Raw genomic sequence first — 27,769 nt, forward strand, 5'->3', positions numbered from 1 at the left:
CTTACAGGAAGTATGCCATGAAGTAGGAAAGGGTACAAATATTATCTACAACTCCACTGAACGTGTTTTCAGCATGGATGTTCAGAACATTAGAAATCAGCTACTAATAGAATCACAGAACCATTTAGGTTGGAAAAGACCCTTGAGATCACTGAGTCCAACCATAGCTATAACCTTTAGTCTTTTCTTATCTAATTACTACAGTTGAAAGCTTAAGTCTTTATGTTTTAATTTATATACAAACAATTATTAAAAGTTCTGATGAATAATTATGTTTTAGGGTTCTCTGACAACTCCAATACAACTTAAATGGGGAAAAATTGGAGCATAATTTTTTTTCCTTGGAAAAAATTTGTAAAATGAAAAAAAAAGTCAAATTGGAAAATACTGTTTTCCTAAAGAGATGCAACCTAATGTTAGAACTTAGCACAAATAATGTCCACGTGTCCATGCAACATTTTCATCTTTCTGTCTACTGGTTGTCAAATAATGTCATCGAGGAAAAGGTGAGTTTGATTTATCTGGGCTATAGAGTAAAATGAAGCTTTTCCCTCCTAGCACATCACAAAGAACTCCAAGTTCTATTTAGCATGATCACAGAGGTCCTGTTAGATGGAGGAAGAAGTTACTGTTTGGCAGGGCAAGGGGATCACAGCGGGTGGTGCTGTGGATGTACAGCCCTTGTGAACTGAGAAGCAGCAATAAAGAGGGATAGGTGAAGTGAAACACAGGTGGCAAGGAATAAAAGGGATTCAACCATGTATGTTGCATGGATATGTCAACATTTGGTCAAAGCTTTTTTTCAAAGTGATAGTTGATGACCGTTCTTTTCATGTTTCCTCAGTTTTTATCCTAGCCTCTAGCTGTGTCATGAGGGAAAGACCATTTAGCTTTGCTAATGTGAATTTTGGCTGTAGTCACTTCTTGTTCAGAAGCATTTTATGGAAAACCTACTTGCAAATTAGCTTTTTTTTTGGCAGTACTAGTCCTCAGACATTATCTAATCGAAAAAATGAATTTTTTAAATGTCTTTGAGGAAAGTAATTGCAAAGATTAAAAAAGAGATATAGCTTGAGAACTTTCATATTTCTTGGCACGAATAATTAAGTAAATTGATAATTGATGATAGTCTTTTAATGACAGTTGTTGCATCAAAGGTGGATACAAATTGCATAATTGGCCATTGATACATTTTTCTGAATTGCCAAATTTCAGGATGTCCCTTGTAGCAGATTGACCCCTGATGTATTCAAGTTAATACAGAATGTTATAGTTGAATGAAATAAAACAATATTTATTGCATAACCACTGATATGTTTTCACCACCAACACAGTCATTGTAACATAAAAATTCTTCAATATGGAAACTTTGGTAACTGCCAGAAAGTGTAAGCACATCAGGCACAGTAATTCTCTACAGTCTCCTGAGGCTGTCATTTTGTCCTTACCTCACCCTCTATGCAGAGAAGTGGCACCCTGCCTTTTTCCAATTTACCCAAATTTACCTGAATTTATGTTTTTACCATCAGTGAAATATATATTTGCTGCTGCTATTTTTCATTCTGTTTTCAAGTTGCAGTGAACAAGCCTAGGAATTCATGAAATTGAAAAGGCTAATTCTGCTATTTATTTCCCAGAATCCATGGTGTGGAAATGCAGCAAAAAAAAGGGTGTAAAAGGAGGGGTGATAAAGTGCCTTGAAACTTCAATTGCATTCAGATATCCATTTTATAGGCTGTTAAACTAGGATGCTTTATTTCAATATTTTTAAATTATTTTTTTGCTATGGGCCAAAATACAGGAGAGATCAGAATTTTGAAAACAGGTTGTCTAATTACATATGAATATATAATCTTAAGTCCTTCATTATAAGTCCAGCATTCGTTTACAAATTTTTATGCGCCACTGGTACTGCATGTACACTGCACAAGAGCCTATGGTTTATAAAATACTTGTAACTGCTTAATAACAGCAACCACTGTTCTGTGACAATGATAATTTGGAAATCTTCTGACTGACAGATTAAATGTTTACATTGCAGCTCATGCCATCATCTTATATTTAAACAAGCTACTGAGTATTAAAGTATATGGACAGTCTTTGTATAACAGCTCTGATTTTTTAGGTTTATTTCCTAAGACAAGATTTATGCAATCCCACTTTCCATCTGTTAGTTGTGCTTCTCAGGAACTTCAATCCAATGACCAATTTAAATCAGACTTGCAGAGGTCTCAGAAGTGCTGAGTGACTATAACAGACCTTGGGGGCTGGACAGAGTTGTTAAAGCCATTTTCTCAACATGCCAGCATCGGAGACGTAAGACACTCTGGACTCCTCTGGCATCCAAAAGATAGCATCCAGCCAGCCAAGGAGCATGACTTTTACTCTGGAATAGCTGAAATGAACGTTGCCTCTTGTTCAACCAGCAGCTCACGGAAAGGGAAGAGAAGTTTGGGGAGGGGAGGGGAGCTGAGGGTACAGAACATGTGGTGTGTAGGGAAAATGAGAAAGAGCTGAAGGTACCGTGGAGGTGTGTGTGGGAACCCAAGCTCCATTTCTTCTGCTGTCACAAAACAACTTGTTTTTCTGCAGCTCATTAATGATACATTGCATTTTGCAGTATTTTAGTGGATATAAGCATCTATTTTTTCCTGAATATTTTGAGGCTGCTGAAAGGATGCCGTCAGATTGACAATTTATAATATTTGTCCCTTAAAAAATTTTAGCTTGTTAGTTAATGGTATTAATGGAATATAATTACTAGGAAAAAAAATACCATTTTAAAGCTCTGGTAGCAATTCTAGATTTAAAAGCTAAATTTCTCTTTGAGTAGGCTCGTGCTGATCAAAGAATGCCTGTAAAAAGACTGTCTTACAGTTGCAATAATTGTAACTTAGTGTCTTCTTAGTTTGACAAAGTTCTCAGTCAAGTATGTATTATTATTTCTGTGCAATTCCTGCGCAGAATTGTCTTGTTAGTACACAATTCAGTGTCCCAGTTCATCAAGATAAAGTTTCCCTGAAAATCTCTGTGACCAAGATGTTCTTAGGCTTTACAGTTTTCCCTCTTATTAAAAACCTTACAGATGGGGTTTGGACCAAAACACCTTTAAGGGTCCCTTCCAACACAAAATATTCTATGATTCTATGAGCAATATTCAGTGACTGATATTTATTTGAAAGATTCTGGTTATTTCTTTTCATGTCATATTCACATCTACTTTATCATTTTTATAAAATGATAATGTTCTTTTTATAAGCTAACAATGAAACAAGTATTTTCTAACCATAGTGTTATTTGAAAGAGTAATTTCTTCAGTATCTGTTCTCTAGAAACTTCCAAATGAATATATATATATATGAGGCATTAGAAAAAGTAATGTTTGAATTTTTAAAATAAAATATTTTATTTCAGCAATTTTTCAGCAATATTTCCTGTTTGTCTTGGGAACGGGGTCACTTTGGTATGTAAGAAATAGGTTAATGCTTGATTATATAATAGTTTCAATACCTGCTGCTATGGTGGGATGCTAGAAAAGTCGCTTTCAAACTAAGCACTTTGGTAACTTACTGCAAAATTCAAAGTAAATCAGTGAGTGCCCAAAATATCATGATATTTTCTAGCTGAATGTTTTCTGTCAAGGAAATGTGATCAGGTTCTATTGCTGTGATTTCACATGGATCTCCCTGCTTCATTAGTATTTGTATAGACATAAAAAAAACAACTAGCATTGTAATGGGGGAAATATTTCATTTTAGGAAAAGCTTGAGGAGTTGGAACTAAACCACTTGAGACAATAATTTCCTTATTAAATTTTAAAAAGAACTTTCTACATTGATGCTGGTTTACTGTAAATCCATTATTCCATTCATGTCACGTACAGCACAATATACAATTTGAGTTCAATTGTATGAATTTAGGAGAGGAGAAATTCTTGCAGCTTGGAATTAAAAATACTGTCTTCTTATAGGTCACTACCGTATTAAGATCAACAATTACGGATTTGTTTAGAATTCTTGTAATATTGCCTTTTTTCCTCATTTTAAATCAATTGCCTAGTAAGTTTTTTGTACTTAGGAGGAGTTCCTCTGTGACTTCAGAAATTCTCATCCAACTCATTATGTATCATAGGTTTGTACCTAAAAAGTTAGTAGAGTATCACTGCTGTATCATAGGAACAGGTTCACCTTTAAAACTCTTAACTAGGATGTAGAAAATACCTAAATGCCTTTTTTGGAGTATCAGAGTCCTGTGGTGTTGGACAGAGAAGGCAAGCCTCACACAGAAATGCAGTTGGAACGATTGCTCTTTGCTTTGATGCATGAGCTGTCAGCACTGTCAGCACAAGGGAACCAGGCTGTTTGGAGCATTCTTTTTATAAGCACTGATTATGAATTGTAGCAAGAGAAGGGTAAAAAAAAATGTGCCAAACAGAAAAATGTAATTGCAAAATCACATTTTTACACCAATCTAGATTATAAATGGGAAAAAATGTGTCCTTTTAGTGTGGAAGAGGAAGACCTTTTCACCTTGCCCTAAGTGTTCACCTTCTTACTCTCTGCTAACAAGATTCTGTTAATTTGAGTGGACAAGGAAGATTGACTAAAAGTACCTTACCTTCATGCTGCATCTCATCAGGGCAGTTCTGAAGACGTTGTTGTAACATGCTGCATTAGTTCTCTGTAAGGAACAACTTACAGTACTTTTTTCATCCATTACATCTCAAACTACTGCTCCCACTTAGCTGATATGCTGATATACTGTGTTTTCACCGCAAGACCCTGAGAGTTACTACCAGGGTTACACATCTGGCTTCCTGCTCATCAAACTGAGTACGTTTCTGCTGTGCCAGGGTGACGCCCAGTCTCATAGATGAGAGAGCCATTACAACAGCACATATGCTGCCTAAATTCCACTTTATTCCTATTTTGAACTCTGAAGTGGGTCTCAAGTGATAGATACTCCTTTCTGCAGAGACAAGTTTTCTAGCTTTCACATTTCACCAGAACTCATTTCACTGGAGTTTGTTAAATTGTACAAGCCAATACACCAAAAATTAAACATAATTAATTAATAGGATTGAAAAACTGTGGCCATCAGAAATATTAGAGGTTTCAAACACAGTAAAAATGAGAAATGGGAACTGAGATTTGAAGAAGAGATGAGGCCAAAGAAACCACAACATTTGGTGATATATATAATAATGGCCAGTCTTCGCGAGCGAAGATTTGGGAAAGGTCATTAACCCTTCGAGCCTGCGCAGTGGATTTTTTAGGTGAGACACAGCGTGCGCTGAACTGAGCCCACCCTTTAATCCTGAGGTTCATCTGCCGGGGCCGAGTGAAACTCGGACAGTGGCAGTGAGGGTCTCAGAACGTAGGTTTGTTTAGAGTGACCTTCTCTTAGATGGATTGCCTCACAGGGCTAACGAGCTCCATCTGCCCGGGGGGCCAGGAATCGAACCCGGGTCGCAGCGGTGAGAGTCCTGCACCCTAACCACTAGACCACCAGATTATTTGGTGATAACCAATAATTTAAATTGATGGAATTTTGGAATGATGGCTTGTGCCAAAAATGAATAAACAAAAGCAAAGTAAGCTAAAATGCCTGCTGTGACCTGTTGTTATGGCTCTCCTGGTTAGGTGCATTTTAGTTTCTGAAATGAGAACAGAATTTGGAGGTTTCGATTGCTCAAGTTTTACAAGCCCTTCTATAAATGCAATTCTGAGATATGGTTGGACATTTTAAAAAACAAAAACATTTTAAAGGACCAGGGGCTCAGACGTCTCCTCTATGAACTATTAGTTACTAATTTAATGTCCTGAGTATGGGAATTGCACAACAATAATACCCAGAGGACAACTTGTAACTGTAGCACAGTATTCAGGATGTGGATGTGGCCAGAGGTGGTTAATATCTGTGGTAGTTTGTGGTAGCTCCTGTACGCAGCTAAAAGCCAACGTTACTCCTCAGTCTGCAGCTCTGGGGGATCAGCATCTGGTGCTCACGGAGCTGCTCGTGGCACTTGAAACATTTCAGTGCCCCCAAAAGCAGACATATGCTGAGTGTGAGAGTTAAGAGACTTTCACTGAGGTTAAAACCTACTGTTTGTTTGATGTTGCGTTCAGTGCAGCAGGATGTAGTGGTGACACTATAAATTAGTAACTTTTCAGTGGAAAGCTGTATGTTTTAAGGAAAAATAGCCAGGACAGGCCGTTTTTATGGGGTTGTGTGAGGCTTATATGTTTTATTTCAAGATCTTAGTGTTCTGTCTGAAGATTGGTTCTGTTATTGATATTCTATGCTCAAAAGCATATTCATTTCCCTTCTTGCAATTAAGAAGTGTAGCAAAATGAACATTCTCTCTGTTTTAGTACTCAAAATATTATTTCTCTTAAATATGGTTTTTGAAGACATTTTTTTTCCAACCACTTAAAGCTCTGACAGAATTTAGTGTTTCAGAAGCTATTTCAGAAGTGTTTGGCAGAACATTTGGCTGCAGGTGACTTCTATGACCATCCTAGACCAGCAACACCATGTTGAATGCTTGAATTGTTCTTTCTGTTTATATCCCTGTTCTCTGTGTTTCACTGCAGCAATGTTCAACATGACTCTACATCACATGTAAAAAATAAAAAGTCTTGCCCACACATGGGAACAGTCACCTGTGAGCAGACCTTCCAACTTTATAGCATTTATAGCACCTCTCCAATATCCAAGTGATGCAGAGGATTCATAATACAACAAGTATTGGTATATTATGTATCTGTAATACAAATGGTATCAAACCTTTGCTAAGTTTCTGACACTCATTGTGAGTTGGGTTAGATCTTTTAATATGTAACTGCAAGGAGAACAGCGGTTTGTTATTTCTGTGACACTGTGAGAACATACTTACGTTATCTTTCAGTGCAGCAGGAGATAGCATGTGCCCCTAATGCATGTATGTTTGCAAGTTGAGAAGCTAAGTCTGCTGTTAATGTTATCACTGCTGTATCCTGAAATAGAAAACTGCAGGCAGATTGGATTGTGTTAGAGAATGGTAACCATAATAACCAATAACAATCTGCAAATGATAAGCAACTTCAGTGTTTAAAAATAAAATTTACATAGGATTCCAATAGTTCCATGGGCATACTTTCAGATTTTATTTTATTATTCATTCATTTTAAGCTTGTTTTTGAGATTTAAGATGTGGCATTAATCTGAAGGAAGTGTTTCATTAGTGCATCTTGAATTAGTTCACACTGGTTTTCTATACACCTAAATAAATCTCACAAAAAAAAATCTTACTTAACAACCCTCTTTCAGATGTACACCATCTATAAGGGAGAATTATAAGCATTCTACAGGATGTATGGAATTTTATGGAAGGAGATGGACTTTGATTTTATGGTTGGATGCAAAATGCATACATTCAGAAAAGAAATATAAAGTCTGCTGCAAATGCACCCTGATCATTTGGAATCTGCATCGTGTTCTGGGATGTTGCCCAATACTTCTGCTGATACAGAAATGAAAACAAACAAAAAAAACCCTCTTTAGCTTGACCCAAACCATGCTATTTTTAAGGGATGCTTTAAAAAGAAAGAAAGGTGTCATTCAAAAGAAGGAAGAGGTCCAGATTGTGTCCTGGCCCTGCCATCCTTCTCCTTTCATACCCCCAGGATACAAATAGGGTGTTTAGAAGGAGTCTCAGAAACTCTTAATTACGTAACAGGTTATGAAAGTATATGAGCATGGTGTTATGATCAAGCTGTTAACTCTTTTGAGTTAACATGTTTTCATTCTCCCTTGCTGAGATAGCCCTGTCATTTTCATAAAATACCTGAATGTTTCTTAGAACATGGAGTCTTATTTCCCAGTTGCTCTTAACTGCCAAGACACTGTGGTTACCACCACACTGCATTCAGGGAGTTACAACAACAATGAGAAGAACTGGAAAATGTGACGTCCAGAGGAACAAGGTGTCCTGGGCTTCAGATCCATCCTGTAGCTCTTTCAGGCAGCAACCCTCCTGGAGGTGTAAGCAAACCACAGTTCATGCTGCTGCAAGTGTGTTGCCCAGAGTTAGAATGACCAGCATGCGAGAAAATCAATCAAAGAGCTAAAATTCATATAAAAACTGAAAAATTGTTTGCTAATCATAATTTTCCCATATAAGTAACCTTGTTAAGAAATTATTAGGTGCTGGTGTGGGATGGGATAGTTTGGATGGAGGGTTATTAAACTGAAATAGCTTTTGCTCTTTCATCCCATATGTGAGAGGGGACAAGTTACTTAGAGATTTTTTGCCAGAGGTAAATGAAAAATGAAAATAGCAGCATTGCCAAAATTCCTTTAAAATGAAACTGTCGTGTTTACAAGAGACAATTCTTGTTGCTAGCTGTGTAAGAGAGTTACAAGCTGTTGATATTCTTCACTGGGATTTGAATTTGAATTAGGTAAGAGAGAGTCAATTGCTTTCCATTAGAGTTCCTGAAGAAAAAAATGTTGTTACTGTTGGATGCAAGTTGAAAGATTCTTGTTTATCAAGAAAGGTCTGTTTAGTCTATTAACCTTGACAACCATGTCAGCAGTTTTTTCTGTTGTTTTCCCAAAGGCACTAAGTTAAAGTACTATGATATACAAAGCTATTTATACTGTAGACAGTTCATAGCTATGCTTAAAAGACATAGGTCAGAGTTTAAATACCAGAGTTAAATCCTATTCTCTTTGACAATTTGAAAAGTCGTTATGCTGAATCTTGGAATATTGAAATGGAGGGATAGAATCGCTACAATATCAATGTGAATCAGATATTTTTATATGAATTTGTTACAGGTTCACAGACTGATTGAAGTAAAAGGAACCTCTGGAGCTAGTCCAATCACCTGCTAAGAGCAAGGCCACCTAGAGCTGGTTACCCAGGACTGTGATCAGCTTTTGAATATCTCCAGGGATGGAGACTCCTCAACCTCCCTGGGCAATCTGTGTCAGTACTCAGTCACCCTCACAGTACAATAAAAAGATTCAACAAAACAAACACCACCACCACCACCACCAAAAAAACACCTATGTTCAAATGGATTTTTCTATATTTCAGTCAATATTCGTTGCTTTTTGCCTTTTCCTTAGGAGTCACTGAGAAGAGCCTGGCTCTGTCTTCTTTACTCCCCTCCTACCAGATGCTATATACCTTAATAGATTTTTATAAAGGGAACAAAATTTAGGGAAGCAATCAGAGAAAACAAAGTCCACACATATTGACTCATGCATTTGTACCTGCTTGGCTCTGTTAACAGATGATTAGGATTGCTATTGCTGTCCTTGCTTCTACAGATGAGTAAGAGCTGCTCTAAAAGTGCTTGCATACAGTAGAAAGCTAAGTTACTTATTTTATTGCTGTGATTTACTTCATCATTTGAGACTATAATGTTGACTCTCACAGTCACAGTAGTTTATTTTTCTTTACTCTGAATGCTGCTCCTTAAGGGCTACTCTTCATCAAATTCGGTTTGGGTACCTGTGTAGCTCTCTGTCATACATCTTCAAGAACACGTCCTGCTGAAAGTACCAGTGGTGGAGAGGAGCAATTTCACCCTTAGCATTGTTTCTGCCTTCCATTTTTTAGACCATTTGCTACGGTTTTGACACTTTCTGCCTTTATCCCAGTTCTGTTGCTATACTAAAAATAGCATAGCAACTTTGTCTCTTCCTGAAGTCTCCAATTTACAGGTTTTCCAACAACCCATATTTGCTAGATCAACCAGTTCTACCCAGACATCCCACTTCAGCATTTCTGCCCTGGTCCTCACCATTCCCCTGTTCCCTGGTTACCACCTAGCTTTAGGCTAGCCAGGTAGCCAGCTGTCTCTGTGAAGGTCTTTTCAAATCCTTTTGTGCTCCCTACCTGCCATGAATGCTTTTCTTGCCTAATCCTAGTTCCTGTCTTCCGACCTGGCTTTTAGACTCTCCTCCCTGTGGGTCACAGAGTCACACTGCTTTCTTCTTTGTTCTGTACTCTCATTCCACCACATCTCCAGCTCCATCATTGCCAAATTCCTTTTTCCAACCTCTCTCTCTAATTTCCACTTTTGTGCTCACTCTTTCTATGTGGATCACGGGATTCTGGTCTGCAAGGGTCAGCACTGGCTCAACACTGTCCGCCCTATGCTGGCCAGTCCCATGTCACACTAAGATACCAGGAGAAGGCTGCACAGCAAAAACCCACTGCTATCACTTAGCTGGGAGTGGAGCAGAGGTCATCCAGCAGTGCTATGCTAAGTTTAAACACCCTCAACAGGAGTGGCATTTTTGCAGACTTTTAACTCTTGAATCATAAAAGCTATATACAGATTTGCTTTGTGGAGCCCTGAGACAGACTTTGCTACCTGTCATGATGTTTCAATTCAACAGAGCAATGAGCAATTCAGCTTATTTACTGTCCAAGCTGCCAGACTCTGGCTGCTTGTACTGTCTGTAGTGAGAATTACTTGTGACATGAAAGTCACTTATGGTGACAGCCTGAATAATGCCCTAAGTCTCTGTTGAGTGTTTGCAAACTGCAATCCTCCCTTGATTTCTTATTTGTGCCCAAAGTAGAGAAGCTGATAAAATTAATAAAAAAAAATTAAAATAATAATAATTTTCATACATAGAAAGGAATATGCTTTCCTTACTTTTGATGGTAGGAGCACTTGTAACATTCCTGCTGATTTTTTTTTCTCCAAATTTGATTAGGAGAGCCATATTCAAAAGGGAGCAATCAAGCCATGGCACCCAAAATTCAGTTGTTTATAAAAGCTGTATCTGACAAACAAAGTAATGTGTGATGACACTGGCTTTGCCTAGTATTGACAGGTGTGGTTTCGTGCTAAAAACACTGTGCAGTAAAGCTGAGGCAATTATATTACAGCTAATAAGTATATGTGACCACACTTGTTCAGCATCGATATGGACAACCAACTTGGGCAAGTGACTATTACATTCCACTAGTGGTGTCTGATGTCTGATATTTCCTGCCATACAGGAGTTGTGCATGTTTTATTTAATTTCTGGGAATACAATGTTATGGTATTATTTGTTTGAAGAGTAATTTGCAGTTGATATAATGTGAAGTGACCGGTTTGGCTGACAGATAAACTGATGCTATTTTGTAAACATATGGTTGGAAATAAAATTAGTGTCTTCTGATTTCTAATTTGCCCTTTCCAACCATTTTCTTGGTTTTAACTCAGCTTGTGAATACATACAAGAACTTGAAAAATCCAGAGTCATGAGTCACATCACATATAGTCAACAGAGGACTAAAGGTCTGTTTTGACAGAGAAGGCAGATTGAGAGAAGAATATCCTACTAACTCATGCAAAGAAATTGAGGTAGTCAAGACAAAGTGTATTTAAAATAAGCAGCGGATGAGGCAGGAGAAGGAACAGGGAGGATGTTTACAATGTATTTGAACTGCTTCATTTAGTGCTTTTGTTAGGAAAGAGGTCTTGTTCTCTTTCTTCCATGGAAGAGAAGGAAATTGAGGAGCACAAACTGGTTTTCAGTGCTCTGTGTGTATCTTGTCAAGAGATGTGTATATTATACTAACTCAATTATAGATATAAATGGGCAAGCATACACCCACACATTTCCTCCTTAAGACATTACATATTCTGTATTTTTTTCCTAGGGTTTATGTATAATTCTGATTATGGGATATAGTGCTAGCAGTAGTATGAACTATAAGGAATTGAGAGGACTGAGCTGAGAGGGGATGGGTTTCCTAGTGCTGTTTTAAAGCAGTTTTGAGTGGGGTCATGTTACTGAGTGCCAGCTGGTGGCCTTTTCCTCAGTTGTAAAGAACAGACTTTCCCAGAGGACACTATTTCTTCATCCTGGATTACTTTATGCTGTCCTAAAACATTTTTAATGGGATTTATTTTTAAGCCCCATTTTAATATTAGTTTGGGAATGCTGTTGGTGAATTAGTCTCTGAAGCCTTTTAGTGTTAAGTGTTTTATTCTGCTCTTTGACTGCTTTTACTCTTTCCTGCCTGCTCTGCCTGGACTAGAAGTTGTCCAGGAGCGAGGTAAGGTCTTGAATACCACGGTGTGGTATTGCATGCTGGATCTGCTTCCCGTGCACTGGATGTAGCGAGTATAACTTTCTGTTACCTGAGTGCCATTGTGCTACAGAGATAAAATTGCATCGTGTCTCACTTACAGAGCAGTCTAGTACTAATCAGCAGAAGGAAAGTGAAGTGAGTGAAACACAGAAACAGAAAAGAATCCTGGGCTGTTTTTGTTGTTATTGTTGTTGTTTTGTTTTGTTTTTTTTAAGAGAGAGAATTTTTTTTTTTTTTAAGAGATAGTGAAATAGCTCCATGGCTTTCTGCAGGACTCTCAAAGGAGCGAGGGGTAGGTTTAGGTGATCCAGAGTGTGACCCCTCGGTTCACCCAGTGCTGCTGGCTCGCCCCCAGCGCTCCGGCCGCAGCATCCTCCCCCTCAGCTTCTCGGTGATGAACACACCGAGCGGCCGCTCCCGAGGCGCTGCTCCCGCGATACGCCCGGCCTCTCCACCCCCAGCCGCGGCTCCGCGGGCCCCACTCGCGCTTTCCCAACCACGCGTTTCCCCGAAGACAATTTGGGCGGCGCCGTGCGAGGCGGGGCAGGGCCGGAACGCGGCGCTGTCGCCCCCCGCTGCCCGCACCGCCCCGGCTGGGGCTGCCCCGCACCGCCCCGGCTGGGGCTGCCCGCCCCGCACGGCTCCGGACGGGCTCGGGGGCTGCCGCCGCCGCAGCCGCCGTCCGGAGAGTTTGGCTCCCCGAGCACTTTTCCGTCCCGCCGGCCCCGCGGCCCCGCAGCAGAGACTCGGAGTTCATGCCCGAGAGCAGCAGCGCTCCAGGAGCAGCCCAAGCGTGGGAAAGCTGTGCCGCCGCTGGGAAGTCTGCCCGGCTGGGACACTGGAGCTGAGCATGCAGTGGAAGATCTGACTTCAGGCGTTTGGGCGCTCTGGGCAACTAGTGTCAGGCTGCGAAGGTGTAACTATGTACCTTTTTGGCAGTGAGGAATACGAAGCGGTAAGATGTAAACTATGGATTTTTTCCCCTCAATTGTTATTTACTTTTAATATTCCTGTCTTCAGAGTTTGTTGGGCAGGTTTGAATTTCTGTCAGTACAGTGGTCGAACTTCAGTACTCACTCATTCGACTGCTTTTTCAAAATGACATTTTTCTGCAAGTTCTTGGAGTACTGAGATACTATTTGCTAGATAAAATGCAATTTACTTTCTCTGTCTTGTTTATTGCATTGCGGTGATATTGAAAATATTTAACTACTGAATATTATAGGCAATGTGGACTCTTGAGTTAAGCAAATCCATGCCTACATTCAGATTTTGTCTCATACTTTGTAATGTAGATAGACTACAAAGAGCTTACAGAACTGCCCTTAATAGTATGTTTGTGGGGACGTTGCCAAACTGTTTCTTTCGTGCAGTTCGAAGCCCGTCATTGTAATGTAATGCAATGTCCATCAAAAAAACTGGCTTAAAAGAAAACCCAAACACACCCACATTAAGATCTGGCAAATCTTTACTTATGTTTGTAAAACAGCATTTGAAATAAGCTGATAACATCAGAGAAGACCAGAAGAAATTCACCAATAGCTCCACACTGTTGCATGACATAAAAGTTTGACATAAAATTTTGTAGCCTGTGGTTCAAGTGCTACACTGTAAGCAAAATGGATGCATTCTTCCACCTACTCGTGACTGAGTGCAAACCTGAGGAGCTTTGGGGAAAAATAATGAGACTGAAAAATATGTATGAACTCTACTATAGGACATCAAAATAAATTTCATATGTTAAAAAGTGACACATTTTTTGCACATAACTGACAATTGCAAATGTTTTGTTTTGATTATTAGTTGCTCTTCAAAGTATGAAAGGGCCTTTTATGGCAGTCTGGGTTCATTTCAAGGTATAATTCAGTTATTTTGGATTTTTTCCTTTTTTCTTTTTTTAATTCCAACCACCTATGTTTTTGAGGTGCAAGAAATGTAGAAGACATTCAGGAAAATAATTTAAGTGCAGCTGTCCGCACATTGAACTCATCTGTATGTGTGACTTGCACAAACTTTCACAAACCAAGAAAGGCAACTGAAAAGAACTTAGTTTCTCCAAAGCATTGGAGTCATTATACTGTAGATTGTTTATTTGTGTATAAAAATTGTAAAGCAAAAGAGACTTTGCTTGTTTTGAAGCTTTTTTGTTTTGTTTTGTTACATTTTGTAGGTATTTGTAAAGGGTTGCAAATCTCTTTTAACAGATTTTTAGATTTTTGCACAGTCTCTTCATTGCATTGTAGCCTGTAGAGTTACTTCCTGGTTTATATAGATAGTCTGAAATTTTGAAGTATCTTGAAAATAACCAAGATTAATAAAGAATGGTGTTAGGGCTTTGGATTCAAATCTCAATCTCTTCTCCTGATGCTGTTTCAACTTTTAGAAAGTATTGAAGTACTCTGTGTCATGGAGCATAGTTTAATGTTTAAGACACCTTTCCCAGACAGGTGGGCCGTGTCATTCCAGTCCCTTTTCTACTACATAGTTGTGCAAACTGAAATAACATCAATAGAAAAAGTAAGAAGTCCACCATGAATAGTGTGGAGTCAGGTTGGTTTTTTTTAATTTCCTTTTTTTTTCTTTTGTTCTTTTTGATATCTCTGGAGGTCCCTGAAACTGAAGTGTAATGACCTGTTCAAATAAAATGTTTCATTAAGTGCAAAATGAAACATCATTTTGGTCGTTTCTTCTTCGTTTTTCTTTAAAGCGAAATAGTTCAGGGCAAAATAGAGATGCACTTTTTTGGTGTTATTTTGGCAGCCATACTTACCAAGATGTTTGCTTTATTTGGTGGGAAGTACAGTAGAATTGATGGCATACATAAAGCTTTAAAAACACATTTATTATTCAGTAAAAGCTATAATCAATGTGAAACTTCTATCTGTGTAGATTTGTCATTCATGAAACCATATGCTCTGCACTGTGGAAAAGGCATTTGTTTTATCTTCCACACTTGAGTCACTAAAAGATGAAGTGAGTAAAAAGAGTGACAGTGAAGAATCTCAGAGTTTAATTTTAAGTTTGCTATTAATTTAAAGCAATTTTAATTTAGTTTTAGGCATTCTAGCTATGGATATAAAATTTGATTTTTATCCTAGGAAGGAGACTCCTGATGGAATGAAACAAAATATCACTAAAGCATCTCTTAGTGGAAATCCATCTTTAAAAACTCAACTTTTAAATAGAGTAATAGAGAAATGGAACTGTATGTGATCACTGTGTGCATTTCACATGCCCATATGTACATCCAGATGAGCCTGCATACACACTTGCAGAAACATCAGCTGAAGCGATGTTGTAACTCAGTTAAATTTAATAGCAAAACAGTGCAGACTGGTGCTACCAGTTTTTGCATGTGGTGTTCACTTTGCTTTCTTTTTGTTCCTGTCTATAAACAAGCTTGGATTATTAGCTTATTCTGAGTGCATAATAAGTCTAGATATCTGACAGTACTGATAATCAACTTTTATACCATCTCCCATCAACCCCAGCTAAACAGAGATAATATCACTTAAAAATCAGTTATCAAAAGACAAAGCTGGGGTTTATGACCACTTCATCTCAAAAATAAAAACAAAGTGTCATTTTATGACACAGTGACAAAAGCTATATTTTTGAAATAAATAATAAAACCATGTAGCTATGGTCCTTTCCTATTTCCATTAGTATTTTCATAAATGTTCTGGCTTGGGATGCAGAGTGTCTTTGACATTGCATTTTAACACTTTATGCAGATGCTTAATAAGCTCTTTATAACTGGTGGAATAAACATGTAGTACCTTTTGAGGCATTCTTTTATGCCATGTACTTGGCATTGTAGAGGTGCTTGGCTATATAAGTGATTTAATTTCATAAATACAGGAAACTATAAAATGCTACAGGCCGAACAGTCCCATTTGTGGCTCTAAGTTGTTTGTGTTTCCTGTTTGTTTGCAAAATAAACCTCTGATAACCAAACAGAACTGGAATAGTTCATTGAAAATGAAGCAGGAAGTGGGAGCTCCTTTTCACAGATACCTGGTAGATCATAGTCTGCACGAATCTCCAAAAGCAAAAGCATCTAAAACTTACTCCCAAGAGTCTTTTGAGTTGATGGCTAAGGGATGATGCTAGTGCTAGCTAGTGCTTGCATGTTTGGGAGGCCTGGCTGACTCTGCTGTGTCCCCAGGCTATACTTTTCCCATGGCTGCAGAGCCTCTGCTCTTCCTCCCTCAGGTGGCCTTGCCAGGGCTGTGGGTGCTGGGCATCTCCAGCTACATCCCCCACTGCCTTGCCAGGGGCCTCTGGGTGTAGGTATGTGGGCAAGGACTGATGCAGACTTGTCTCTGATGGGGCATGGGACACCTTTAGCATTTCATCTCTCCTTCCAGACAGCAGTCTTGCCTGGCAGAAACTTTTGGCTCTGTTGTGGCAGTATGATCAAACACTGTGATGGTAAGTGTAGGGTTAATTAGGATTTCTTCTGAGAACAACCTAATCATTGGAAAACTATTTTTTAGCAGAATAATTCGAGGGCATGGAGGAATTTTCATGGTGATTGGTCATTTAAGAAAAATCATTGCATTTCATTCAATCTATTGCATGAGACTTTCAAACTTTTGCAAACAAGAAGCTGCTTTTAAATTTCTTAAGAAACTCAAAACTCAGCTTTTTTTTGATCTCCATAGATATTTTTCTTGGAAAATGTTCTTGCAAAGAATGGGAAACCTCTTTATAAATCCAGTGGTTGTGATATTCAGAGCAAATGTTTTGGTTGCCTTGAAAATCCAGCATTTGTCACTTGTGTTCTCCAGGCAAAAGTTTTGAACTTGTCTATTTAAATTAAATCTTCACTTCCCTGGAGTTTTCCTATGTCCTCTTGCAGGATGGAGGACTTCTTATGGAATATTAAGTATGATGTTGATAGATGCCAGTTATACTCATGGCTCCTGCAGGGCAGCATTATCTTCTAAAAAGTATGAAAATCTGTCTGCTAAATTTCTAAAGGAGGGAAAGATCTTGAAGCAGTCAAATGTCATTCAGGTTTGAGAAGACTTACTTTTTAACTGCTATTTGTGAATCAGACAAATCCCAATTTCATGTGCACAGACATTCAGCTGATAGGGCTAATTTTGCTGTGTGAAGGGAAAACCCCACCTATTTTAGAAATATGCTATTGTAAGTTCTAGAAATCAGTAGGAAGAACACAGTGATGTGTTTTCAGTGTTTATTCTGAGTCATTACTACTTACCTTATTTCAGAATCTGAATGAAGGGAGAAAAGATAATAAGGGTGTTGTTTAAAAATGGAGAGAGTCATGTGTAACTGTTTAGCAACAGTAGTTTTAATCATATTGTGGACTGACACAGGAACGTGGCTGAAAATTATAAATCAGAATTGCTTCTTTGGGAACCTCTCCCTTGAATTTTACCTGTGGCAGAATGCTGTAAAAAGGTAACTATAACATTTTGGAGTTACTTTTCTATGTTCACCTTAGTTCAACCTAAGGCAACAACACCTAATGCTTTGTTCAAATAGATAAGTAGTACAACATGTGAGTGTAACTTGAAGTACAGACTTGAAAGGTAGTCAAATTAAATTCAGCCTCTGAGGTTAACATCAGAGCCATGAGTCCATCCTTGGACAAATCCTTGACATTTTGATTCTTTGTCTTTAAATATGAGGAGATACTTGGTTCGTTTCTAGTAACAATAGATGTTTATTTTTTAAACCTTGTAAATTTCTTTAAAAATACCAGCTTTATACATAACAAATGCTAGCATTTGATTAATTTCCAATCATAAGTGTTGTACAGGAGCACTAGGAATGGAGTTTCATGCCTAAAACTGTGTGTTTGGCAAGAACACTTAATGTGGAAGAAGGAATTGCTTACATATGAAAGATAGATGTGTTCACATCCAGAGCTGGATGTAAATTCGTGAAACAGTCACCCTTAGCAAGCCTTTTCCCTGTGGATTCTCTGCAGCAGCCAAAGTGTAGAAGCAATACAGTTTTTCTTTCCTAAATTGGAAAAATGAGGGTCATTCTGTATGGCATCGTTCCCCATGACAAGCTCAGAGACGTCGCAGCTGTGTTTTAAGCACTGCATGTGAGTTTTGGGATTCCCCCAAGGGAAGCCTGGAAGAGCTGCTGGTTTCGATCCTGTAGCAGAATGGCTCTTGAAGCAGTTTCAGTTTAGAATAGGGAAACACTAGAGAGGGAAACTCTAATAAACCTGTGCAGAGAAAGGTATTGGTCATTTCTGCGTTTCTCTCAAAATACCCAGTGTACTTTCCAGTTAGTGAATTGCACAACTGTAGCAACCACACCTTTTTCCCCAGAGAAAAATCACTTTTTAATCTAACTTCCTGTAGTGTATATGGAATAGATTGTTTAATAATGATGTTACTCTTTTAGCTTCATATGGCTTTCTTTTCCTTGTCTGCTGTTTTTAACTTGAATTTCACTGACTCAGGATGGAGCCTTTTATATTATTGACAATACACTGAAGGTATTTTTACTGTGTCTGACCTTCCTCTACCTCTGTTCCCACAATCCAACACATAAACAGTCAAGAAAAAGGTAGGGGGCTCTGTGAAGGTTGTAGATGGAGGCACTGAGGTGTAAGCCCTGTTACGTACGAGTCTATGAGCGGTAGATCAGCTGCCCCTCAAGTAAAGCACAGCATACCTGTTTTATAACTTAGTGTCCTGGGGTATGTGGTGCTCTTGGAGATTAAAGACAGGGTTCCACTTTCAGGAATTAACTTTTAGAAATAGGTATTTCCAACAGAAAGTAGGAAGCAAATCAACAACTGCAATTAACGTGGATCCTTTCGTACTGGGCTAGTGCTGAGAGGTGTCTGAAGACAATGGAGGAAGGGAATGAAGACATCTATCATTGTGGAAGAGGACTGCAGTTAGTACACGATGTTTGAGAAGCAGGTTTGTACCTAAGGCATGCGTGGGAGGGAGCTCTGTGAAGTGAACAAAGGCCAAACAGTTTTCAACATTTAGAAACCAACCACACTGACCAGCTCCAGGTGATGAAATAGCAAGGGAGAAGTTTACTTCTGTTTACAGAGCAGAGGCTAAGAAGTGTGAAGAGTGAAAACTGGCCTGTGTTGGGAGGACCAGTGCAGTTCACCTCACAAACATGAAGACAAAATAACAAAAACAGAGTACTTACAAATTGAGTACACAGATGGTGTGGGTGAGCAGCCTTGTGAACACTTTTCACAAAATCACAGAATGGTTGAGAGTGGAAGACATTTCTGGAGGTCATCTGGTCCAACCCTCCTGCTCAGGCAGGGCCACCTACAGCCAGTGGCACAGGACCATGTCCAGGCAGGTTTTGAGAATCTTCAAGGATAGAGACTCCACAACCTTTCTGGACAGTATATGGCAGTGTTCAGTCACCTTCATGGTGAAAAAGTTTCTGAACCTCCTGTGTTTCAGTTTGTGCCCACTGCCTCTGGTCTTGTGACTGGGCACCACTGAGAAGAGCTTGGCTCCACCCTCTTTGTACCCTCCTTTCAGGTATTTATATAAAACAAAAAGATGCCCCCTGAGCCTTTTCTTCTACAGGCTGAACAGTTTAAGCTCTCTCAGCCTTTCCTTATGTAAGACATGCTCCAGTCCCTTCATCATCTTTGTGGCCTTTCATTGGACTCTCTCCAGAACGTCTTCGTCTTCCTTTTCCTGAGGAGCCAGTAACTGAACACATCATTCCAGGTGTGGCCTCACCAGTGCTGAGTGTTTTGTTTGTGTGTTTTTATTGTAGCTCCTTTCTTTGCTTCCACCTCCATCTTTCTGCTTGTAGTGATGGAAAAAACCCCAAAGGGTGGAGATGAGTGGAGAGACCTGTCTCTGCGTGTCCTCTACCAAACTGCTTGAGGTAGCTCTGAACTTCTCAGCTACTTTTCCATTTGAAATAGCAGTGGGAAGGAGGGAAGGAAGTTTCTCATAAGATCTGGCTTCTAAGTGTGTTGATAGCACCAAGTCCTGATGAAATCTGTAAATTCATTAATTGGTCTTGGTTTCAGGTTTTTTTACCTCTGAAGGAAATGACTGTGATAATGATCTGCATCTTGGCAGAGCACTAATCGACCTCTTGTGTTAACTGGGATAGTTTGCCTCACTGAAGTGAACCAGTACAGACTTTGGGAAAAAAATAACTTAATGACTTCGTGATCAGGAATACTTGAGTTTTTCTATTCCATATTCATAATGTACTCAAATGTTAGGGGTAGGGGCAGTAATCTAGGTAGGGTAGCACAGAGCTAGCAATAAGCTAGTTCACTGGACTTCTCTGATTTATGTAGCAAAAACACACTTAATCCTTGGATTCCTCTGCACATGTGTTGTGTCTGTGTATTTTTCCAGGCTTTTGGGAATTATTTACAACTTCCTCCCTGTTACACTGCATATATTCATACTTTTTATTTCATTAGATATCAGGAGACCCATGCAGCTAGAGAAGTCTTCTGGGTAAAAGATACTAATTGCATGTGTGGTTTAAGTGATCCATTTATAACACTTGGGGTGGAGCCCAAAGTTGGAGCTATTTAGAAGAAGGTAGCTTGAATGTCTTTGGTTAAAGAAATGGGACTTATGCTGTGCATGGATATAGTACAAAAAAAATCCAGATCTTGCAGGAGCCCCAGTGTGGTGCCTTTAACAATAGAGTTATGTTAAAATTTGTTTTCCAGTTAAGTATTTATGACATGCATTTTGATGTCTATGTTGTTTAGCCTGTGGATGGATGTAAGGTAGCAGAAGGGCTGGCAGAAGGGTTAGCAGAAGATGTTTTATGTGCAAAATTGAAATCGTGACTTCCCTGCAGCACATATGGAAAACTAAAGTCAAGAAGGCGTGTTCACTCTGTCTGCATTACGTGCCTGCCTGCCTGGTGCGGCAGACTGCCTGTTTTGGATGCTCTATCCCAGGTAGCACAACTACTTCCCTCCCATCAATGGTATGTGAGGTGGTGTCTGGCAGTCTAGATAGTTTGTTGCTCTCTTGACCTTTCAAAACTATAGCAGTTATGACAGCTCAAATAAGCACTCCTAGCGTGCAGGCTGGATATAGTCCAGTAGCGTTTTGATAGGAACCTTCCACACAGGGAAATCAAGAGCCAAAAATCCTATTTCAGATTATCTGATCTGAAGTTTCTTTGTTAGTCTTTTCCAGGCACAATTCCTTTTTTTTATCCCCCTCCTTTTTTTCCCTCTTCTTTTGCAATTGAGGTTTTGTGTTTATGTCTGTTTGGAAATATGTTTTTGTTTTCCAGTTGATAATAATAAGTAGGTCTGCTGAACAAATTCAGAAACAGTTGATCACAGTAAACCTACCATTTGTTTTTATTTAATACTGGTTCACAGGAAAAGAATCCATCTACCTCCTTACCAAAGCCATAGACATCTATCTTCATGAAGACATGTCTTCTCTAAATTATAAACAAGCTCTGGGCAACTGGGCTGACCAAATGAAGTGCTGTTTGTTTACTTATAATACATGTTACTTTCCAGATAATGACTTCACCTGATGAATACGAATGACAAAATGCTGAGATAGGTAACTAATCTTTGATAGGAATCATCAATTCTTTTTTCAGCAAGCCCTTTATTTACACAGAAACAGGTAATGATAGCCAAGCTGGCTTATTATTGTTTATTATTTTATACATCTCTGATCAGAATTAATGTGTAAGATTCTGCCAGGAGAAAATTTGGCAAAACTTGGGCATTTTCATTGCTGTAACTACAGGACTATAGGAACCAGACATTTTAAAAAGTTTTTTTCTGAGAAATGGAATAATAAATTCCCTGATAAATTCTCCTGTGCATATTTCATTGTACACTGTTGTTTACAACACAGTGTGATTCTATAACTTTTAATTTAACAATACATAGGACTTTTTGGCATTTAAAATGCTTGAATTACATATCAAATTGTATGATTTACAATAGAGTTTTATAGTTCTGTCAGGTCTTACAAACCAGACAAATGGAGTTAATTGGTTTTAATACTTTTTTTGTTTTACTTTTTTTTTAAGACATTTTTTGGTTTTTTTTTCCTAAATATCTACACAAATGTTCTTATTAGAAATAAATTCTTTATATAAAAATAATTTCTTTAAATTTGTGTATTGATACAAGCTAAGCAATGTTGATTCAGAAATCAAAAATGAGAATGCTACCTACTCAGTTGAGTGCTGAAGTCTAAGGGCAGGTAGATCATTACAGAAATTCTAGGTCAGTTTATAGGAGCAAGGCTGATGCATGCATGTATCATAAGAACATAATTGTATTTCAAAGCTATTCCTTTAAGTAACAACTAAGTATGATAAGAAAAGGTTCTCTGCATGTCTTTTTATAAAGTTTATTTGCCTGAAGGGAAATTATAAACTTTTTTTTCATTTGAGGTTTATTTTATGTGCAGAAATGGACTTTAATGAACTTGACTTAGTGCTTAAATTCATAGGCTTGTATTTATCTGCTTGTGGAGGCAGCTCAGTGGCTAATTTTTGAGGCTAAATGTCGTATAACTTCAGAGTTTATTATCTTTAGATGTTAATTACTCTTAGAATTTCTTTATTTTTCTGGTGTAGGAGATTAACAACTAAAATTCTTTGTAAACTTGAAAAATTTTAATCCATGGAGATTGTCAAAACTTAACTAGACAAGGCCCTGAGTGAGCTAATTGGGCTTTGAATCTGGCACTAGTGAGCACGAGGTTGAACTAGATGTCTTTTCTCCAGATGTCTTCTCACCAGTCTACTTTTTTTCTGTGATTCCATTCAGAGCATGCAAGCTATGTAGAAGTCTTAAGGGCACCGAAGTAGAAATTCCCAGGTTTTTTATAAGTCAAAACTCACTCTTAGAAGTTTTCATCTTGTCCAGCAGTTGCCCATGATTTAGTTCCCTTTACTGAAGGATGCCCAATATAATTCTGAAATTTTAGGCCTCTAATCTGTACTTCACTGTGATTCTTTTACCTTCATGTCCATTCCATGTAAATATAGGGATATATCTATAAAGTACAATCTGAAGGACAGAGGTTCAGATTGTTGCTCAAATATAGTCAATTTATCATATGAATATTATTGTGGTTTACTCCATACATTTAAGAAAATTGTGTTCTGTTTCCCTTGATTCCTTCTAAATGGAATTATTTGGATTGTGTGCTGTAGTTCTGTTATTCATTATACAGACATCCTGGCAAGAACATGGGTGGCCTTCAGACATGCTAAAGCAAAATCATAAGGCTCATTGTACAAGGCTCTAGTACCGTATGTGAAATTTTGATTTTGCTGATTGAAATTTCACTTGAACTTAACAGTGAGAAAATGCTTTTTTTTCTTTTAAATAATCACCACATGCACCCATTTCCTGATAACTTAAGCAGGTTTGCCTTCTAAGAGTTTTCCTATGCATGCGTGAATGTTATTCCCCACCTCTCCCAGTAACACCGATTTGTAAGGAGAAATGAATAATTCTGTTCAGCAATATCATGTTAGTAGAAAATAATGTTCTTATCAGTTTGGATCCAGAGGTTTGGTGGAATTTGCAGGCCAGAATATCTGCCAAATCGTTTAGATGGGACTGTCCTTGGTGTCCTGAGAGAGAAAATACAATCCAACCTGATAACATTTCCTCTAGCTGTTGTAGCCTTGTCAGCACAGGAAGAAAATTTCAGATATTTCTGTAATCAAATGCCTCCCAGTAAAATGAATATATTTAAAAAAACCAAGCATGGCAATTTGTGCTGTTTTGCTTAGGGCTATTTTAAATAAACCTGGACATCTGTGTCTGTAAGCGTGGTGGGAGAGATTAGTCCTGCCAGTTACACAACATGTTTTGTGGATCAGCTTGCCTTGTGACAATTGAAAGTGTTGTTCCTGGACTTCTCTGGTAGATTTTATGACGTGAGTGAAATGCTATTTGATTTAAATAAGGTCTATTTTAGCCTAATCAAAGAGGAAACAAGAAGGAACTGCTATAGAGATCATAGGCTATGATGATTTTGAAAATGAACAGGACTAAAAAATGTTGATGCCTTTTTCTGCCTGCAGACAACTGACAAAACACAAGAGGTTATAAAAGACCATACTGTGTTACTGTGCCAACTACAGCAACAAACATTTCCTTTTCTTCTGCATGATGAAAGAAACAATAAGCTGTAATTTTTGGTTTATGCATTGTAAACTCAAAAACTTTGAACAGGAAGGAAGATGCTAACGTATTAATTACTGCTGAATATTGATAGACTAACTATTACAGAAGGATTGATGGAAGGAGAGCAGTGCAAACCTAGTGTTGCATTTAGTGTTGACTTCTGACTTTAGCCTGGTCAGGGACGCTCACATTGTGTCTGAAGAATCCTTGAAGGGGTTTGAGTACAAATGTATTTGAATTGTGATATAGCAGCACATATACAATCTACATGACTACTAAGCTGGCAATAGATGTGACCTAGAAAAGATGATGCATCTTGGGTTTCTTTAGAATTTGGTAATATTTGTCTGCCCATGTGTACTTTGGGAACTGACTTCATGTAAAACAGGATGAACACAGAGAGCCTGTTGAATGCTTGTAATCAGAAAAAACAGTTGTGGAATTAGCTTTCTGTTTATATGCTTCAATTCAGAAGCCTAGAACCACCTGGTATTTATTGGCTGGCTCTAATGGAAAATTACCTACAGTACAGAGATGGTTAGATATTACAAAAATGTATATTATTAAAAATAATAAAAGAAGGAAGATAGCTTACTAACTCTCCTTTTAGTGCCAGGTATATAAGCACAAATAACACTGAGGTAATTTTTTTTGGTTTGTCGATATTTTTCTACAATATTTTTCATCCTAGAAAAGACACCTTTCTGCTTCTGTGATCTTCTCTGCTGCTAAACTGGAGAGTGAGTGGCGAGAACTAGTAAAAGCTCAGAAATGCTCATTGGACTACCATCCATCTCTTACATTCTTGAAATATTATCTTATATCTTTCTTCTATTACTCTGAGATTTTTCCTCTCTAACCCTTCTTTGCTACTTTGTAATGGTGCTCCTCTTCTGGGTGATATGGATGATGCCCATCATTCATCTACCTGCTTCCTGCTGGCTCCTAGTTCACTCTCTTTATTTTTAGGACTCTCGTCCAAATAAGAGTGTCCTTACTGATTAAGACAGCAGAGCAGCAATCTCAGTGACACCTTTGTAATATTCCTGTCCGTCAGCAGAAATGCAGCGGTGATAGCAGCAGTGGTACTGATAATAAGTTTAGGTGGTAATACCTCAAGCAAGAGCTGATTCCCTTGTAAGGGAAAGTCCTTTTTATGAAACGTGATATCCTTTCATGACAAGGTAACCCACCTAGTTGCTTAAGGGAAGCGAGTTGATGTAATCTTTTTGAATTTCAATAAAGTTTTCAATACTCTCTCTCACAGGATCCTTCTGCACAAACTGTCCAGCACAGAGCTGGATAAACACATCATGGACTGGGTGAGGAATTGGCTCACTGGTTGAGCACAGAGGGTAACAGCGAATGGGATGATATCAGACTGGCGACCTGTCACTAGTGGGGTTCCCCAGGGCTCCATCTTAGGCCCTGTGCTCTTCAGTGTCTTCATAAATGACTTGGATGCAGAACTGGAAGGGATAATAAGCAAGTTTGCAGATGACACAAAGCTGGGAGGAACTGTTGACTCCCTCGAAGGCAGGGAGGCCCTGCAGAGAGACCTCGACAAATTAGAGAACTGGGCTATAATCAACCATATGAAGTTCAACAAGGCAAAATGCCAGATTCTGCACCTGGGTGTTTGTACAGACTGGGGAATGAGATGCTGGAACACAGTGCCCAGAAAGGGACCTGGGAGTCCTGGTAGACAGCAAGTTAAAATATGAGTCAGCAGTGCCCTGGCAGCCAGGAGTGTTGATAAGCCAAACTTATCATCAATACCACTGCTGCTATCACTCCGTGTCCTGGGAAGCATCAGGCAAAGCATCGCCAACCAGTTGAGGGAGGGGATTGTCCTGCTCTGCTCTGCACTGGTGCAGCCTCACCTTGAATACTGTGTGTGCAGTTTTGGGCACGGCAATATAAGAAATGTATTAAGCTGTTTAGAGAGTGCCCAAAGGAGGGCAATGAAGGTGGTGAAGAGCTTCGAGGGGAAGCCATGTGAGGAGCGGCTGAGGGCACTTGGTCTGTTCAGCCTGGAGGAGAGGAGACTGAGGGGAGACCTCATTGCAGTTACAACTTCCTTGTGAAGGGAAGAGGAGGGGCAGGCACTGATCACTTCTCTGTGGTGACCAGTGACAGGATCTGAGGGAATGGCCTGAAGTTGTGTCAGGAGAGGTTTAGGTTGGATATTAGGAAAAGGCTCTTCACCCAGAGGGTGGCTGGGTGCAGGAACACACTGTCCAGGACAGTAGTCACAGCACCAAGCCTGACAGAGTTCAAGAAGCATTTGGATGATACTCTCAGGCACATGGTGTGACTCTTGGGGATGGTCCTCCAGCAGAGCTGGGAGTTGGACTCAATGATCCTTGTGGCTCCCTTCCAACTCAGCAGATTCTGTGATTCTGTAAACTGGAGGAAATATGACTTTTAATTGAGCGTAAAAATATGAGTTTAAGGAGGGAATTGATTTCCTTACCAAACAATGGAGCAGAGAGGAAAAACAGGCTTTAGCCAGTGCAATTCCTGAAAAAAAATGAATTGTCAGGGATGACATGGGGTTGTTTGTATTTCTTTGGTGAGAGTTAGCACATGTTTTGAGACCTTAAGGCTTGCAGAACTGGAATTTCATTCTTGTGTCTTTCATCATTGCAGGTGCTGAAGACTCTTGTAAGTAGGAACTTGCTAGGGATGTGTTGGAAGGAATCTCTTCATCTGAGAGATTTTACAAAGTTAATTGATCCTGGTAGCATATTAATAATGCTGTTTTACAGCAATCTGAGGTACTGCTTGTCTTAAAATTTTTGAACAAGTTGACTGTTGTATAGCTCATGTGAAATCTATAAATGGAGGTTTGCTCAAAGTGTATGTTTGCTCTTTTTTTAGAAGAATTCTATTGTATTTCCAAGGTCACAGACTCTTTTGAAATCCTGAACTCTTGAGTCCTGTATGAACAGGAGCACAGGCATTATATCCAGGGAAGTGATCACAGCACTCGTTAGGACATACCTGCTTTACTGTGACCAGTTTTGGTGCCCCAATAGATGAAATATGTGGACAAATCAGAGAGGGTTCAGTGAAGGGCCTCAAGGATGGTTGAGGCTGGATCACTTGGCCTTCAGATGTAGGCTGAGGAACGAGGGCTTGCACAGCCTGGAGACAAGATTCTTCAGCATATGCAAGGAGGTTATCAAAAGCACAGAGCCAGTCTCCTCAGAGGAATGTGGTGGGAGGGCAATAAGCATGTATTTTCTGTCAGTATTCAGTATAGCAACAACAGATGAAAGAGCAACCAGTGGTTAAAAATTTGGTGCATCTTCTAGAGGAAGAAATGGCTTAGTGAGGGATATGATATAATGTGCTCTCCTGACCCAGGCAAAGTCTGTTCTGAATCAGAAAGAGGTCTGTTCCTGATGTTTCTTTATGTCTGGAAAACAGAAAATGTTTAGTCTTCTGGGTTGCAATAATTTTAGAAACCTGGATTTAGTTGTTATACTGGAAAGTGGCTGTTGTACTGTCCT

General features: G+C 38.9%; 1 protein-coding gene across 2 annotated transcripts in view; it reads left to right on the forward strand.

The window, feature by feature from the left end:
- Positions 1-27,769, forward strand: part of CACNB2 (calcium voltage-gated channel auxiliary subunit beta 2) — a 183,049-nt gene that overhangs the window by 58,783 nt on the left and 96,497 nt on the right. Inside the window, exon 1 of one of the 2 annotated variants that reach the window (XM_017817215.1) lies at positions 12,953-13,049. The exons of the other annotated variant lie outside the window; for it this stretch is intronic. Within the exon in view, the coding sequence (XP_017672704.1) occupies positions 13,017-13,049 (33 nt within the window). The 5' untranslated portion in view covers positions 12,953-13,016. Of the gene's footprint in view, positions 1-12,952; positions 13,050-27,769 lie in introns of those variants that run through there. 2 annotated transcript variants of the gene reach the window in all.

Source organism: Lepidothrix coronata, unplaced genomic scaffold, assembly GCF_001604755.1.
Source record: "Lepidothrix coronata isolate B3197 unplaced genomic scaffold, Lepidothrix_coronata-1.0 Scaffold59, whole genome shotgun sequence".
Lineage (NCBI taxonomy): Eukaryota > Metazoa > Chordata > Aves > Passeriformes > Pipridae > Lepidothrix > Lepidothrix coronata.